This window comes from Lactuca serriola, chromosome 3 (genome assembly GCF_051521515.1).
Source record: "Lactuca serriola cultivar US96UC23 chromosome 3, Lser_US96UC23_V15, whole genome shotgun sequence".
Taxonomy (NCBI): Eukaryota; Viridiplantae; Streptophyta; class Magnoliopsida; order Asterales; family Asteraceae; genus Lactuca; species Lactuca serriola.
Window position 1 is genome coordinate 27,093,116 of NC_136410.1, and position 16,701 is coordinate 27,109,816.

A 16,701-nucleotide genomic window follows, 5' to 3' on the forward strand; every position below is an offset into this window, starting at 1 on the left:
CAAAAAAAATGGGCCTAAACATGTGAAACCCAAGAAACGCAAAACGACCCAAAGGTATGCCAAGCTACCAGAGACGAGATCAAGAAATAATCAAACTCCACGATTCAACATAATTTCATATTTTAAGCTTACGTCTTATTGAAAATAGGCCTATTAAATGGCTGTATTTCTTTGTCTTGCGATGCCTTTCATATTCAATGGTGCATTCAAAACAACTATTTAGAAAATTTTGCGTAGTAAATAGCTCATAGCTTGTATCAAAAGATTTTGACCATTGTGGATAGGTTTCTTTCGTCATAAGAACATCTTGTTATCGTTTAATAACTCTAAAGAAGCAAGTTGTAACATGAAGGAATTTGAATCCTAAATACATTTTTTAATGCTAATGACATGTTATAAACAAGGGTTCAAATATACGGTATTTTTAAAAAACAAAGAATTTAGAAGAAGAAAAAAAATGGGATCCACTTATGTTTGATGATTTGAGAACCAACCACTATGACTAATCAATACAGCAACATCAACAACCCTTACACTATATGAATCTAAGTCAATATAATTGACAATCTTGCAAGATAACATTTGCAACAAGGCTTATAATATTGTTGCTGATTGTGTAGAAGAAAGAGACATTTGTATTCCGTGCAGATTGAGTTACATTTTTAATTTGAAACCGAATAAAGTGTTAAAAGTCAAAACAAAATAGTGAAAATCGAAAAATGGAATCTGTCAAATTTGAATCTTGGAAATATTAGGTTCAAATCTGTAAATACAAAGTTGACTATTTCATAAAGGAGAAAATCTACTGATTACATTAAGTAATAGGATTCTTCATAGTCTAAAATATCTTCATGTAAACACTTTGAAACTCTTGTAAATTAGCAATTAAGGGATAAAAGTTTTCCTTTAGCAAATATAAAAGGTTTGAATGTTATACATATCAAGCATAATGTAGCAAAGAGCCTAGAGATATTCAGCTAATCCTCAATATTGAAAATTTAGTTTATATAATCTTTTGATGCAATAAACTCGGGACCTAATTTTATCCAAGAAAGTTCATGATCACCAAATGCAACACCAAATTGCACAAAACAAAATCTGCAAAAGCACGCTCAGGAGGTAGATCCTGCAACAAATTGATAAGTGAATATCAAATGCCCTCCTCAGTTTAATTACATGATTTCAATCAAAATGTTTAGAAATACAGAGCCAAAGAGGAACAAGAAACGTACCTTAAATTCCTTGTTTTCTTTGTTTACTTGGATCCGAAGACAAACTGTTGTAATCAAAAGGATAAAGAAATTATTTTTTTCCAAACATGGAAAAACCCTAATTGAAATGAAATGTATTCAAGCATAAAGTTGAATATAATTATAAGATTACCTGCAAGAACAGCTGTTCCTACACAAGAGAGTACACCTGAGAGAAAGGAGTTGAATGGAAAGGAGCCAACAATGGCCATATAACCCACCTGATAATAAAAGCAAAACCATAAGTATCTATCATCTATAGTCCAACTACTTCATTTCTATGTCGACTCCAAACATAAGGAACTAATCTGCTTTCAATTACTGTTCACATTTCACCAATCTGCCCAATTTTGATGTTACATCGAAGAGTCTTGGATTGTAAATTACAGGAGGTAAATCAAATAGGACAACTAGTTAACATCCAACACAACTGCGAACCAAAAATTAAAGTTCTTAATATCAACCATTCAAAATAGAAAAGAGACTCGAAGTGAAACGAAATTGGTCTAAAATCCCACTAAAGAACACTAACTGGATCAATCAAACTGCGAAAGGCGACATCAATTTCACATCACAATGAGCTACGACTATTAATTTAAACAGAACGTTGAAAATGCAAAGAACGGTTCAGGAATCACGAACAGAGTGTGTACCAAAACAAACGGCATACCTGAATCAGAGCGGTGAAGACGGCGAACACCACGTACAGATCTATGATCTGGATTTAGATTAGATCGTTAGGGCACAGACACAACAGAAAACAGTAACACAGGCGAATTTGATTAGATGGATCAGGAAAAGGAGGACCTTGAGATTAGTTGGAGTAGCGGAATAAGCAGAATGCAGAGAGCGGAAAAGAGCTTGAGCATCATCTTTCGTCGTCGCCGTCGACTTTCCCATCTTCCTTACTTTGCTGTTTAACAGTTTCAGTGTATTCTTTCTCCCCTTACAATGCAAATGGATGGTGAAATTCAGAAACCCTTAAAAGGTAGGTAACATACACACCACTTATTTAATTATTATTAATGAAATATTGACAGGTTAGACATGGAGGCCCATTAGCTCAGTTGGTTAGAGCGTCGTGCTAATAACGCGAAGGTCGCAGGTTCGAAACCTGCATGGGCCATAATTTTAACTTTTGAGCTTTTTGCACCACTTCTTTTATTTTACAACTTTTACTTGCATTTGACGTTACATCTTTCTCACCCATGGCTGATTTTTTTTTTTTTTTTTTTTTTTTTAAATTGAAGTCATATTTCATAAAAGTTATTAAACTTATATGAAAACTCCATTTTGACATTATTTTATTTTTTGCCTCAATTGAGACACTCTCTTTTCTAATTTGTTTCGGTATTGATCATTTACCTAATTGCCAACTAACGTACTACTCTTTACTGATATTATATTTTAGATGTTAAAACAATGAAAATTCCAACTAATAAATATTATCATTGATCTAGGATGTCAATGTTAGTATATTGATTTGAAACACCGTCACGTATATTATATTAATATCATAATAGTCATTAAAAAAATGTATATATACATAGATGCTTCTTTCAATTTACAAACATTGTCACGCATATTATATTAATATCATAATAGTCATTAAAAAAACGTATATATATACAGAGATGATTCTTTCAAATTACCAACATTTAAATTGAACTTCCCATACAAACCTATAAGAAATATAATTCTCAAATTTATTTATTAACTTAAACTATAACTCTTATATAGTAATTATGATTAATTAAACCTAAGAAAGTGTAGATTGGACAAGATTGTGAAACAGAAAGGAGAATTATGATTAATTAAACCTAAGAAAGTGTAGATTGGACAAGATTGTGAAATAGAAAGGAGAAAAGAAGACTACACATATATTTCTACATATGGTTATATTTATGTCCATGCCTCCTAAAAGGGTCAAAATTGTATGTAATTTCGCTCCTCTACGAGAACCATATACATTAACTTTCTGTTGTTTTTTAACTGTAGGATCATATATATATATATATATATATATATATATATATATATATATATATAAAAGAATGGGAGGTGGGATTTTCATTCTAGACCTATGATAATGTCTACAAATGTTGGAATTTTCATCATACTTATGATAATACAAAATTACACAAAAGACACTATATTTTGGATAAACGGTCATCAACTGAAATATAAATTTTAGTTTAACTAAAACAACTCAAAGAATATTTTGTAAATAGTTAAAAGTGATAAATTGTAGTGTCTTTCTAATAATGATTATAAGTTGGTTAATAAAGTTAAATAAATATCCAACCTAAAGTATAATCATAAATGAACTAAATTTCAATTTTAAAATAATAACTTTATTTCTACTTATAAAATTATATCTTTAACTTTTAACATATTATACTTAATTATTAGATTTAATATGTTGTTATATGTAAACCAGTATCAGTTTAAAGCTAAAACTTTTGAACAGTTTGGACAAAATTTATAATATATATATATATATATATATATATATATATATATATATATATATATATATATATATATATTATCATATAATTCAAAATAATCAATATATTACATCAATTTAGTATACAAATTATTATATCAAATTTAACAACAACGCTATTGTTATATTTAAAAATATATATTTATAAAGATTTCAACTATATATGTATTTATACGCATTACAATGTCAACTTAAACATAAATTTCAGTTCCACTTAAAAAACCAAAAAATATATTTTTTAATAGTTAAAAGTGATAAATTATAGTGATAAATGCAAAAACTAAATTGTAATCTCGATTTAACTAAAATATTTCATAAAGATATTTTTATAATCTTTAAAAGTTTCCAAATAAGTAGCTTAAAATAACTTAAAAAAAACAATAGTTAAAAATAACTCTATATAAATGATTATATTGTTATCTTCTTATAAAGTTATATCTTTAACTTTTAACATATTATATTTATTTATTAGATTTAATATGTTGTTATATATAAACCATTATCAGTTTAAAGCTAAAACTTTTGAACAGTTTGGACAAAATTTATAATAGATGTATATATATTATCATATAATTCAAAATAATCAATATATTACATCAATTTAGTATACGAATTATTATATCAAATTTAACAACAACATTATTGTTATATTTAAAAAAAAATGTAAAGACTTCAACTATATATGTATTTCTACGCATTACAATGTCAACTTAAACATAAATTTCAGTTCCAATTAAAAAACCAAAAAATATTTTTTTAATAGTTAAAAGTGATAAATTATAGTGATAAATGCAAAAACTAAATTATAATCTCAATTTAACTAAAATATTTCCTAAAGATATATTTTTATAATCTTTAAAAGTTTCCAAATAAGTAGCTTAAAATAACTTAAAAAAAAACAATAGTTAAAAATAACTCTATATAAATGATTGTATTGTTATCTTTAAAATAAAAAAATAATGTTTGATGTTTTAAATAATTATAATGATAGAAATTAAAACATTAAGCAAATAAATTTTAAAAAATGAATTAACGATAACAACAACTACAAATAACATTAAACCATATATTATATTTAATTTTATTCATGTGTAACTCTGTAACAACGTAAATTTTCAAAACAAAAATTTTCATTTCTTAAAAACATGTTTTCATCCAAAACAAGCCATAAAGATCCAATGTATCATATCATAATACAAATCATATAATCCCAAGATCATAAATCCTCCATCAGTGTGTACAGATCACGTCGGCGCCTTCCCACGGTCCTCACTAGTACCTGAAACACATAACACAACAACTGTAAACATAAATGCTTAGTGAGTTCCCCAAAATACTACTTACGCACATATGCCTTTCCAGGCCCTGACCTTCCGGTCCATGTGTCTCAGGGGACTTCCGTCCCGACTCAGTAAACCTTCCGGTCCTACCTTACGGTCCTCATCACAATGCCTTCCGACCCATAACATATATGCCTTCCGGCCCATAACATAATGCCTTCCAGCCCATATCAAACATAGCATACATAGCACATATAAACGATTAACTTATCATATACGATGCATACAACCCATAACATATCCGACCTTCCGGTCACACAATAAAACCCTTCAGGGTACAATATAGTGAGAAAACTCACCTCGTGGAAAGTCTAGAATCTCACGTGCTCGCTATCTCCGAATCCCAAATGAAGACTCAACCTCGCCTAATCATAACGAATATCATTTTAATTAATATAGACTTCCACCACTAGACTTTACCCCTTATTAACATTCCTCATAGGGGTAAAAGACCATTTTACCCTCCCTTGACTCAAAGTCCACAAGTTGACCCAAACCCTAAAAGTCAGCAAAAGTCAACATCTTCAGTACGCGGGGCGTACATTGCCAACTCAATAATCGGGGTCTCCACCCAGTACGCTGCGCGTACTAGGAGTTACGCCCAGCGTAATTGTCAAATCTAGACACACTTCATTTATGGACTTAATCGGTTAAGCCATTACTTCAACTTCTAGATCCGGCCTTATTTAAGCATCCTTACTCATAAAGTCGGAACCTTTATGTAACGCCCCATTCCTGGTATGTTGCTTTCGTGGCATTTATTTAGAAGTTTTCGAGAGGGACTCGACGAGTCTATGGCCTGACTCGTTGAGTAGGGACGAGATTTCGAGCACGTGTTAGTCGGCGACTTGGCGAGTCCATATTCGGGACTCGGCGAGTCTGCCTGCCAGGTAGAAACCCTAAATCCCCGGGTTTGCACCCTATTTAAACCACCTTATGAGCCCCAAACTCGTTCCCTTCACCCTCAGAGCATCATTTAGCAAACCCTAATCATTCCCATGAGTAATTGAGCATTTCTTGTGTGAATCTTGATGTTTGAAGAGAAGAAGGAGGCTAGATCCAAAGGAGAAGAAGAAGATCCAAGGTCTTGCACCCATTTCAGAGTTTATTGAGGTATCAGCCGATTCCCTTCTGTTTCTATGATTTATTTCTCTTTCACAAGCATATTTAGCCTCTTTTAGCCATTTCTTAGCTTGTTCTTGGTAGAGAGATCACATTAGATTGATTAGCCTTCGGATCTAGCCATGCTTCAGTTCCAAAATCGTAGATCTATCACCTTTATAGAGCCATTTTGCATGATAGCCCTAGATCTACTCTTCTAAGTGCCTTTTTAGCCTTTATATCCTTTTTCATGCGTATGTGCACGTAAAGTTGGAAACTTTACGTGGTAAATCAGCCTTAGAGACTCAGATCTATAAATTGTATGCGGTGATTTTGAGCAGGATCGAGTTTTTAGTATTTGCATGCATGTGACTCGGCGAGTCGTTCTTCGGACTCGGCGAGTCAGGCCGCGAGTCCCCGATCTTTACCCCTTTGAGTGATTCCGAGTGGGGACCAGTGAGATGTAGGATGGACTCAGTGAGTCGGAGGTTAGACTCGGTAATGGAGGGACTCGATGAGTTGTTTATACAACTCGGCGAGTCCAAGACAATCTTCTTAGCTCGAAGAACAACTCGTCGAGTTGTTCATATGACTCGGCGAGTCGGATGCAGATTGCCTGAGCTTTTGAATCAAGAGGGTACTCGTCGAGTCGATGCCATGCTCGACGAGTAGCCACGAGTAGGGTTGAGAAGTGAGACTAGGGACTCGGCGAGTTGGCGGCCCAACTCGGCGAGTCAGGTCAACTGTAGGTTGACTTTGACCAGGGGTAAAAGATTCATTTACCCAATGCAGTGATTAGCATCTGATTGAGTGTGTTTATGGATTTGTAGCCGGGGAGATACCGGAGCTGCAGCAGTTAGCTTCCAGAGCCATACACACAGCAGCCAGTTCATGAGGTGAGTTTCCTTCCAGTAGGAACGGGTCTAAGGCCACAACGCCGGCCCATTCAGTCAGCAGTATTTTCTAGACTTCGGTCCAATGCAGTAGTTAGTATGTTTGACGCCTCCGTGGCTCAGACAGGATTTATGTGTTTATGCTAGTTGATACGTTATGTTATGCTGTGTTCAGTTAGTCCGGACTTCGATCCGATGCAGGGGACGGGGTGCCAGTCAGTTTCGGACTTCGGTCCGATGTAGGGGACGAGGTCCCAGTCAGTTTCGGATTTCGGTCCGATGTAGGGGACGGGGTCCCAGTCAGTTTTCGGACTTCGGTCCGATGCAGGGGACGAGGTCCCAGATAGTTAGTCCGGACTTCGATCCGATGCAGGTGACGGGGTCCCAGTCAGTGGGCAAAGCCCAGTATGTGCTTTATATGTATTGTATGGTATGTGGTAGTTTGGGGGAGCTCACTAAGCTTCGTGCTTACAGTTTCAGTTTTGGTTTCAGGTACTTCCGCAAGCAAAGGGAAGAGCTCGGGATGATGGCATCACACACACCACAACTTCAGTTTTTGTCCTGGGAGTTGATTCAGTTTCTTGATATGTTGGATACAGTTGTGATACAGTTCTTCTCACAGTATTTTATTATGGTTTTCGAAACACGCAACGTATGGTTTTATTATGAGATACTCAGTCTCATGGTTTTTGTTATAATAAAAATTGAAATTTTTGGGTCGTATTTTTGGGTTGTTTCAAGTTGGTATCAGAGCCTTGGTTTGAGGGATTCGGGCGCACTCCCGAGTGTGTCTGAACTCAAACTAAGGAAGTGGTAAAAAGTTAAAAAAAAAAGGATTTTGAAAAGCACTTAGAAAGAAAAGAATTTTTAAACAAGATAAGGGTGTGGTGCATGCGATCAGCCGAGCTCAAGTAAGTACTCCCAAATTACCCATACAAGTTTTATTATGATTAATTGTTCCAGTTTCAATAGAACAGCATGCTAGTATAGGACTAAGGATCTGATGCCTTATGTGCCTGCTATATGTGCCTCAGCTTTATGAGAATTGCATGCTAGTATTGAGTAGACAGCAGTAGAATAGCCTGTTTAGGTTATGCCTGGTAGAGCGAGCGTAGCATTGTATGCTCGTACAGTTCCTCGTTATGAGAGTAGATTTGCTTGAGTAGTTTCCGGTGTCTGAATACTGCTTGCTTCGTGCTTTGTAGAACTCTTGGTGATGAGAGTTAGCCGTTAGATGAATACGTCACGTCACATGTGATCAGGGTTGAATAATCTCAGAGTGTTGGATTTGGCCCTATTGCGCAGCTCTTGTTTGAGTCCAACTGTTATAGGGACGAGCCTTTTACTCGAAGGATTATCCGAGCCTCATCACATGTGATGGTATTCAGGTGATGGCTAATTAGCATTGCAAGGAGGCCTTCAGCAGCTGAGGACTGGTTTGAGTGGAGTCAGAGATTTTCCCTAGGGCAAGCCTAGGATGAGAGTAGCAGAGATCAGTCGTAGTAGAAGTGACTTGGTGGAGTCAAGGCAATTCTTAAGGAAAGTACGGATAGATGTGGAAGGTAGTATGGGCCCGTACTACTGAAAGCAGAGGGTCCGTACTCGAATCAAGGAAGGTCGGGACAAGACCAGGAAGCTAGTAGTAGTATCAAAGATCCCTTGAGATATTTCAGTTTTCTGATGTTGCTATGATGTGTTTCAGAATGGTGGTTTTGCATTCAAGGCCAGCAGCCGGCAGTGGAGGTGCCGGGGAGGGATCAGGATCAGGCTCGGGGGACGAGCGCATGGATGAGCAGACCAGAGAGTTTCTTTCTTCAGAGATTACTCGTATCATACTGGAGCAGACTCCTGTGATCTTCGGTTCGATCAAGGAGGGTATCCTAGAGCTGATGGATGAGAGGTTGGGCACCTTCCGTGCCGAGGTGGCGGCCATGATGGGGTCACGCACACTTACGTTTAGGGAGTTCAGGGCATGTGGAGCTCCAGATTATCACGGGGCGCGGGACCCCATAGCGAGTACTAGATGGTTGGCGGATGTGGCCAACGCGTTCCGCACAAGCAGGTGTCCCGAGGGGGACAAGGTTAGATTGGCGTCCTGTCTTCTGAAGGACAGGGCACGGGATTGGTGGGAAGAGGTCGGACATACCATTGGAGATGATGCAGCGTTAGATGCCATGACCTGGGCTGATTTCTCTACCAGGTTCAGGGTGGAGTTTGCACCGCTTATTGAGGTGCAGCAGTTAGCCAGAGAGTTTCAGGACCTCACCCAGACTACAGAGACCGTGGCGGAGATCACAACCAAGTTCAGGGAGAGGGCTCTTCTTGTTCCTCAGTATGCAGCCGATGAGGAGATGAAGAAGGCCCGTTATCATGAGATGTTGCGGAGCGATATCCGCCAATTTGTGAGCCGGTCCAGCTGTAAAACGCTGGATGACATGATTGCTAGGGCTCGAGAGAGGGAGATTGATCTCGAGATGGAGAAGAAGAGGAAACCGGAGGCGGTTTCGGGTCCAGGAGGTTCGGGAAAAAAGCCCAAGGTTTCAGATCACAGATCCAGGATTCAGCCGAGCCACGGTTGATGTGGCAAGTGTGGGAGGATGCACGATGGGGTGTGCAAGGCAGGGAGTTCTGGTTGCTTCAAGTGCGGTCGGGCTGGGCATTTGAGCAGGGATTGTACAACCCCTGCTACTGCCATCGCAGCATCAGATCTGATTTGCTTTCAGTGCAATCAGAGGGGACATAAAAAGTCCCAGTGCCTGAGTTTAGCCGCAGTAGGGAAGGTGGCTGCACCTGCCCCTACTACTTTAAGGATTACAGATGGCCGGCAGGGCCGAGCCGAGGCGCCAGTGGCGAAGAGTAGGGCTTTTCAGATGACAGCAGAGGAGGCGCGAGCGACTCCTGATGTGGTGATGGGTATGTATTTTTCCCTTCATCTCGTTATTATTATTGGTTGATTATTGCTTATGATTATATGTTTTTATATAGGGTCGTTCTCTGTGAACGGCATTTCTGCTATGGTATTATTTGATTCGGGGGCTACCCGATCGTTTGTATCGCTAGCGCTTAGCAAGAGATTTAGTAAAGCTCCAGGGGAGCTGGATTGTCCACTGGAGGTTGAGATAGCAGATGACAGGACCGTGAGGGTCGCCAGACTGCATAAAGGGTGTTCTCTTCAGTTGTTTGACGAGCAGTTTTCGGTGGACCTGGTTCCTATTCCCCTGGGAGGGAATAAGGTTATAGTAGGCATGGATTGGCTGAGTCCCAATGGGGCGGTGATTGATTGTGAGTTGCAGCTAGTGAGGGTTTGCACTCCCAGTGGGGGGAGTTAGTGATTCAGGGCGAGAGGCCACAGCGCGGACCAACCTTTTGTTCTACCGCGAGAGCGAGACGCTATTTTCAGCAGGGTTGTGTTGGTTGTGTAGCTTATGTCTTGGATTCCCGGGAGAAGAGCAAGACGACAGTTGATGATATTCCGGTTGTGCGAGACTTCCCGGATGTATTTCCCGAGGATTTACCGGGAATACCTCCTGAGAGGCAGGTTGAGTTTAGGATCGACCTGATTCCTGGTGTGGCTCCGATAGCCAAGACACCGTACCGTCTAGCTCCCCTTGAGATGCAGGAGTTGTCTACGCAGCTGCAGGAGCTGATAGACAAGGGTTTCATTCGGTCGAGCAGTTCGCCTTGGGGAGCCCCGATCCTGTTTGTGAGGAAGAAGGATGGGTCGCACCGTATGTGTATAGATTACCGGGAGTTGAATAAGGTAACGGTGAAGAACCGTTACCCACTCCTGAGGATAGATGATTTGTTTGACCAGCTTCAGGGAGCGTCTTGGTTCTCCAAGATCAATCTACGCTCCGGATATCATCATATGCGGGTTAGGGATGAGGATGTGCAGAAGACTGCTTTCAGGACCAGGTATGGTCATTATGAGTTTGTGGTGATGCCATTTAGGCTCACCAATGCTCCAGCCGCGTTCATGGATCTCATGAATCGCGTGTGTAGACCGATGCTGGATCGGTCAGTGATAATATTCATAGATGATATCTTGGTATATTCCAAGACGCAGGAGCAGCACAAGGAGCACCTGAGGGAGGTGCTGGAAGTTTTGAGGAGGGAGAGACTTTTCGCAAAGTTCTCCAAGTGCGAGTTCTGGTTGCGCGAGGTGCAGTTCCTTGGTCACCTCGTCAACCAGAAGGGTATTTTGGTGGATCCGGCCAAGATAGAGGCCGTGATGCAGTGGGAGGTCCCGAAGTCTCCATCCGAGATTCGGAGCTTCCTAGGGTTGGCAGGGTATTACCGGAGGTTCATTCAGGATTTCTCCAAGATAGCAGTGCCGCTCACCCGACTGACCAAGAAGTCGGTGGTATTTCGTTGGGGGCCTGAGCAGCAGGCAGCGTTCGAGACCCTCAGGCAGAGATTGTGCGAGGCTCCGATCCTTACCTTGCCAGAGGGGGTAGAGGACTTTGTAGTCTACTGTGATGCCTCAATCACAGGTATGGGAGCAGTGTTGATGCAGCGAGGCCATGTGATAGCTTACACCTTGAGGAAGTTGAAACCTCACGAGGCTAACTATCCTACCCATGATTTAGAGTTGGGGGTGGTTGTGTTTGCCCTCAAGATTTGGAGACAATATCTTTATGGGGTCCGTTGTATTATCTATACGGATCACAAGAGTTTGAGGTACCTTATGGATCAGCCGAGTCTGAACATGAGGCAGAGGAGGTGGTTGGATGTGCTGAAAGATTATGACTGTGAGATCCTTTACCATCCAGGGAAGGCCAACGTGGTGGCCGACGCCCTAAGCCGCAAGGTGTCGGCAGCCCCTATCAGAGATTTGTGTTTGAGGATGACAATGGTTACTCCATTGTTGGAACGGATTAGGGAGGCTCAGGTTGAGGGCCTCAAGGAGGAGAGGCAAAAGTGTGAGAGGATAGTGGGCCGAGTAGCTTCGTTTGATTATGATAGTCGGGGATTGCTGACACTTCATGGGAGAGTGTGGGTACCGTACTGGGGTGGGGTACGGCAGGAGTTGATGGACGAGGCCCATAAGTCACGATTTTCTATCCACCCAGGGGCGACGAAGATGTATAGAGATCTTCGACCCGATTATTGGTGGCCCTGCATGAAACGGGATATCGCTTGGTATGTTGAGAGATGCCTGACCTGCATGAAGGTCAAGGCGGAGCACCAGAGGCCTCACGGCAAGATGCAGCCGTTAGAAATTCCCGTGTGGAAATGGGAGGACATTACCATGGATTTTATCACCAAGCTTCCCAGGACCGCACGAGGGGTAGATTTGATATGGGTAGTAGTGGATCGGTTGACGAAGAGTGCTCATTTTATCCCGATCCAGGAGAGCATATCGGCAGAAAAGTTAGCCGATATCTATGTGCGTGAGGTAGTGGCACGTCATGGAGTGCCGGTATCGGTGGTGTCAGACCTAGAGGTCCGTTTTACATCCAAATTCTAGAAGCGGTTTCACGACGAGATGGGTACTCGTCTCTATTTCAGCACCGCTTTCCACCCTCAGACGGACGGGCAGAGCGAGAGGACGATTTAGACTCTCGAGGACATGCTCAGGGCATGTGTTCTAGACTTCGGTGGCAGTTGGGATACATATCATCCATTAGCGGAATTTTCGTATAACAACAGTTATCATGCGAGCATTGATCGACCTCCCTTTGAGATGCTTTATGGGAGGAAGTGTAGGACCCCGATTTGTTGGGGCGAGGTCGGTCAGCGGGTCGTTGGGAGCACAGAGGTGGTGCTCAAGACAACCGAGTTGATTCAGCAGGTCCATAGTAGACTGCAGACTGCACAGAGTCGGTAGAAGAGCTACGCCGACAGGAGGCGTTCAGACTTGGAGTGCCGGGTGGGCGATATGGTCCTTTTGAAGGTCTCACCCTGTAAGGGTGTCACCAGGTTTCGGAAGAGGGGCAAGTTGGGCCCCAGATTCATTGGTCCTTTCAGGGTTTTGGCCCGAGTGGGTCGGGTTGCTTATCGGTTGGATCTTCCAGTAGAACTTAGCCAGATACACAACACTTTCCATGTGTCTCAGTTGAGGAAGTGTTTGGTGGATGAGTCAGCAGTGGTTCCCTTAGAAGATATTCAGGTTGATAGCAGCCTGAATTATATTGAGAGGCCGGTCGCGATTCTGGACCGGAAGACAAAGACCTTGAGGAACAAGGCAATTCAGTTAGTGAAGGTGCATTGGCAGCACCGGAAGGGGTCTGAGTGGACGTGGGAGGCTGAGGAAGAAATGAGAGAGCACTACCCGGAGTTATTTGTAGATTCAGCCGTAGCAGACTTCGAGGACGAAGTCTGAGACAAGTGGGGGAGAATTGTAACGCCCCATTCCTGGTATGTTGCTTTCGTGGCATTTATTTAGAAGTTTTCGAGAGGGACTCGACGAGTCTATGGCCCGACTCATCGAGTAGGGACGAGATTTCGAGCATGTGTTAGTCGGGGACTCGGCGAGTCCATATTCGGGACTCGGCGAGTCTGCCTGCCAGGTAGAAACCCTAAATCCCCGGGTTTGCACCCTATTTAAACCACCTTATGAGCCCCAAACTCGTTCCCTTCACCCTCAGAGCATCATTTAGCAAACCCTAATCATTCCCTTGAGTAATTGAGCATTTCTTGTGTGAATCTTGAAGTTTTGAAGAGAAGAAGGAGGCTAGATCCAAAGGAGAAGAAGAAGATCCAAGGTCTTGCACCCATTTCAGAGTTTATTGAGGTATCAGCCGATTCCCTTCTGTTTCTAAGATTTATTTCTCTTTCACAAGCATATTTAGCCTCTTTTAGCCATTTCTTATCTTGTTCTTGGTAGAGAGATCACATTAGATTGATTAGCCTTCGGATCTATCCATGCTTCAGTTCCAAAATCGTAGATCTATCACCTTTATAGAGCCATTTTGCATGATAGCCCTAGATCTACTCTTCTAAGTGCCTTTTTAGCCTTTATATCCTTTTCATGCGTATGTGCACGTAAAGTTGGAAACTTTACGTGGTAAATCAGCCTTAGAGACTCAGATCTATAAATTGTATGCGGTGATTTTGAGCAGGATCGAGTTTTTAGTATCTGCATGCATGTGACTCGGCGAGTCGTTCTTCGGACTCGGCGAGTCAGGCCGCGAGTCCCCGATCTTTACCCCTTTGAGTGATTCCGAGTGGGGACCAGTGAGCAGTAGGATGGACTCAGTAAGTCGGAGGTTAGACTCGGTAATGGAGGGACTCGACGAGTTGTTTATACAACTCGGCGAGTCCAAGACAATCTTCTTAGCTCGAAGAACAACTCGTCGAGTTGTTCATATGACTCGGCGAGTCGGATGCAGATTGCCTGAGCTTTTGAATCAAGAGGGTACTCGTCGAGTCGATGCCATGCTCGACGAGTAGCCACGAGTAGGGTTGAGAAGTGAGACTAGGGACTCGGCGAGTTGGCGGCCCAACTCGGCGAGTCAGGTCAACTGTAGGTTGACTTTGACCGGGAGAGTTGACTTTGACCAGGGGTGAAAGAGTCATTTACCCAATGCAGTGATTAGCATCTGATTGAGTGTGTTTATGGATTTGTAGCCGGGGAGATACCGGAGCTACAGTCGTTAGCTTCCAGAACATACACACAGCAGCCAGTTCACGAGGTGAGTTTCCTTCCAGTAGGAACGGGTCTAAGGCCACAACGCCGGCCCGTTCAGTCAACAGTAGTTTCTGGACTTCGGTCCAATGCAGTAGTTAGTATGTTTGACGCCTCCGTGGCTCAGACAGGATTTATGTGTTTATGCTAGTTGATACGTTATGTTATGCTGTGTTCGGTTAGTCCGGACTTCGGTCCGATGCAGGGGACGGGGTCCCAGTCAGTTTCGGACTTCGGTCCAATGTAGGGGACGGGGTCCCAGTCAGTTTCGGATTTCGATCCGATGTAGGGGACGGGGTCCCAGTCAGTTTTCGAACTTCGGTCCGATGCAGGGGACGGGGTCCCAGATAGTTAGTCCGGACTTCGGTCCGATGTAGGGGACGGGGTCCCAGTCAGTGGGCAAGGCCCAATATGTGCTTTATATGTATTGTATGGTATGTGGTAGTTTGGGGGAGCTCACTAAGCTTCGTGCTTACAGTTTCAGTTTTGGTTTCAGGTACTTCCGCAAGCAAAGGGAAGAGCTCGGGATGATGGCATCGCACACACCACAGCTTCAGTTTTTGTCCTGGGAGTTGATTCAGTTTCTTGATATGTTGGATACAGTTGTGATACAATTCTTCTCACAGTATTTTATTATGGTTTTCGAAACACGCAACGTATGGTTTTATTATGCGATACTCAGTTTCATGGTTTTTGTTATAATAAAAATTGAAATTTTTGGGTCGTATTTTTGGGTTGTTTCACTTTAAGCCTTGGCATGGCTGTAAAGGCTCTTACACTCCTTAACACCTTTCCATTTCAACTCAAGGATCTAGATCTCATGCATGGCTAATCATTCACGTCCAAGATTACATTTTTTATGGATCTACAACTCAAATGGACCAGAAATATGATGGATCTAAGCTAATGGAGACCACTTGCTCATAAAGTCTCCACCTTTGGGACCAAAACCCTAGAAAATGGTCCATAAAGCATACCACAAGATCTACAAGTCAAGATCCGAACTTTTTACCTTAGAAAGAAGCTCCAACCTTTGCTAAGCCCAGATCTACACTTGAACACCAGCTCCTAGCCTTCACAATGGACTCTTCTTCTCCTTTGCTACCTTGAAATGACACCACCAAGCTTAGAACACTCACAAAAGGGCTAGGAACGAAGGAACACTCTTTTAGGGTTTCTTTCTGAGGGATGGTGGCTAAGGAGCCAAGCCATCTCATTCCTTTTATAGCCAACAACTCAAATTAGGGTTTTGGGTCTGGAGCGATTACGCCCGGCGTAACCTTGGGTACGCCCAACGTACCCGACGATGACGTGTTTAAATGAGGCCTCCTCCATCAAAATGGTACGCGTCCCGCCCACAAATGGTACCCAAATTCGACCCTGAAATGTCGTAAGTCCCCGACTATCGGTAACAAACTCCGACACCTGCCCAACAACCCGCTCCCACTTTCGGTTCTCTGGTCTCGCAGCCTCAACCTGGGCCCCTCGGATGGTGTCCAATACCGGAGTCATCACCGTCAACCTCATACAAATGTCTCAGATCGGGGCGCTCTCTGACCTACGGCTCAAAGCATCGGCTACGACATTAGCCTTGCCCGGGTGGTACAGGATCTCGCAATCATAATCCTTCACCACATCCAACCATCTCCTTTGGCGCATATTCAGGTTTGGCTGATCCATCAAGTACTTCAGACTCTTGTGGTCCGTGTATATGGTTCACCGAACCCCATATAGATAGTGCCGCCAGATCTTGAGGGCAAACACCACAGCCCCCAACTCTAGATCGTGGGTGGGATATCTCGACTCATGAGGCTTTCAACTGCCTCGATGCATACGCTATAACTGATGGGTTTTAGGTAAAACAAATAAACTAGAAAAACAATTCCTAAGTTCACATGCAACCTACTTTGGATTTATGTTTTATCTATTGAACATACAAATTTGAATTGCAAAACAAGAACCCTAGAGGAGAGAGGCT

General features: G+C 42.0%; 1 protein-coding gene and 1 non-coding gene across 2 annotated transcripts; one reads left to right on the plus strand and one right to left on the minus strand.

The window, feature by feature from the left end:
* Positions 1 to 885: 885 nt before the first annotated feature.
* On the minus strand, positions 886 to 2,215 carry LOC145091730 (dolichyl-diphosphooligosaccharide--protein glycosyltransferase subunit DAD1). The gene is made up of 5 exons (XM_079029509.1): positions 2,058 to 2,215; positions 1,921 to 1,968; positions 1,384 to 1,471; positions 1,233 to 1,276; positions 886 to 1,126 (listed from the first exon to the last, which is right to left on the minus strand). Exons 1-5 carry the CDS (start codon positions 2,148 to 2,150, stop codon positions 1,043 to 1,045), a joined length of 357 nt encoding a protein of 118 aa, XP_078885635.1. The 5' UTR covers positions 2,151 to 2,215; the 3' UTR covers positions 886 to 1,042.
* Positions 2,216 to 2,302: 87 nt separating this feature from the next.
* TRNAI-AAU (transfer RNA isoleucine (anticodon AAU)) lies at positions 2,303 to 2,376 on the plus strand. The gene has a single exon. It is a non-coding gene; the product is annotated as a tRNA-Ile (tRNA).
* Positions 2,377 to 16,701: the final 14,325 nt, after the last annotated feature.

Coding starts and splice junctions, on each gene's coding strand:
- LOC145091730 (XM_079029509.1), bottom strand. CDS start 2,150: ATGGGAAAGTCGACGGCGACGACGAAAGATGATGCTCAAGCTCTTTTC. Junction 1,969..2,057: donor CTACTCCAACTAATCTCAAG/GTCCTCCTTTTC, acceptor ATCTAAATCCAG/ATCATAGATCTGTACGTGGT. Junction 1,472..1,920: donor TCTTCACCGCTCTGATTCAG/GTATGCCGTTTG, acceptor TTTTATTATCAG/GTGGGTTATATGGCCATTGT.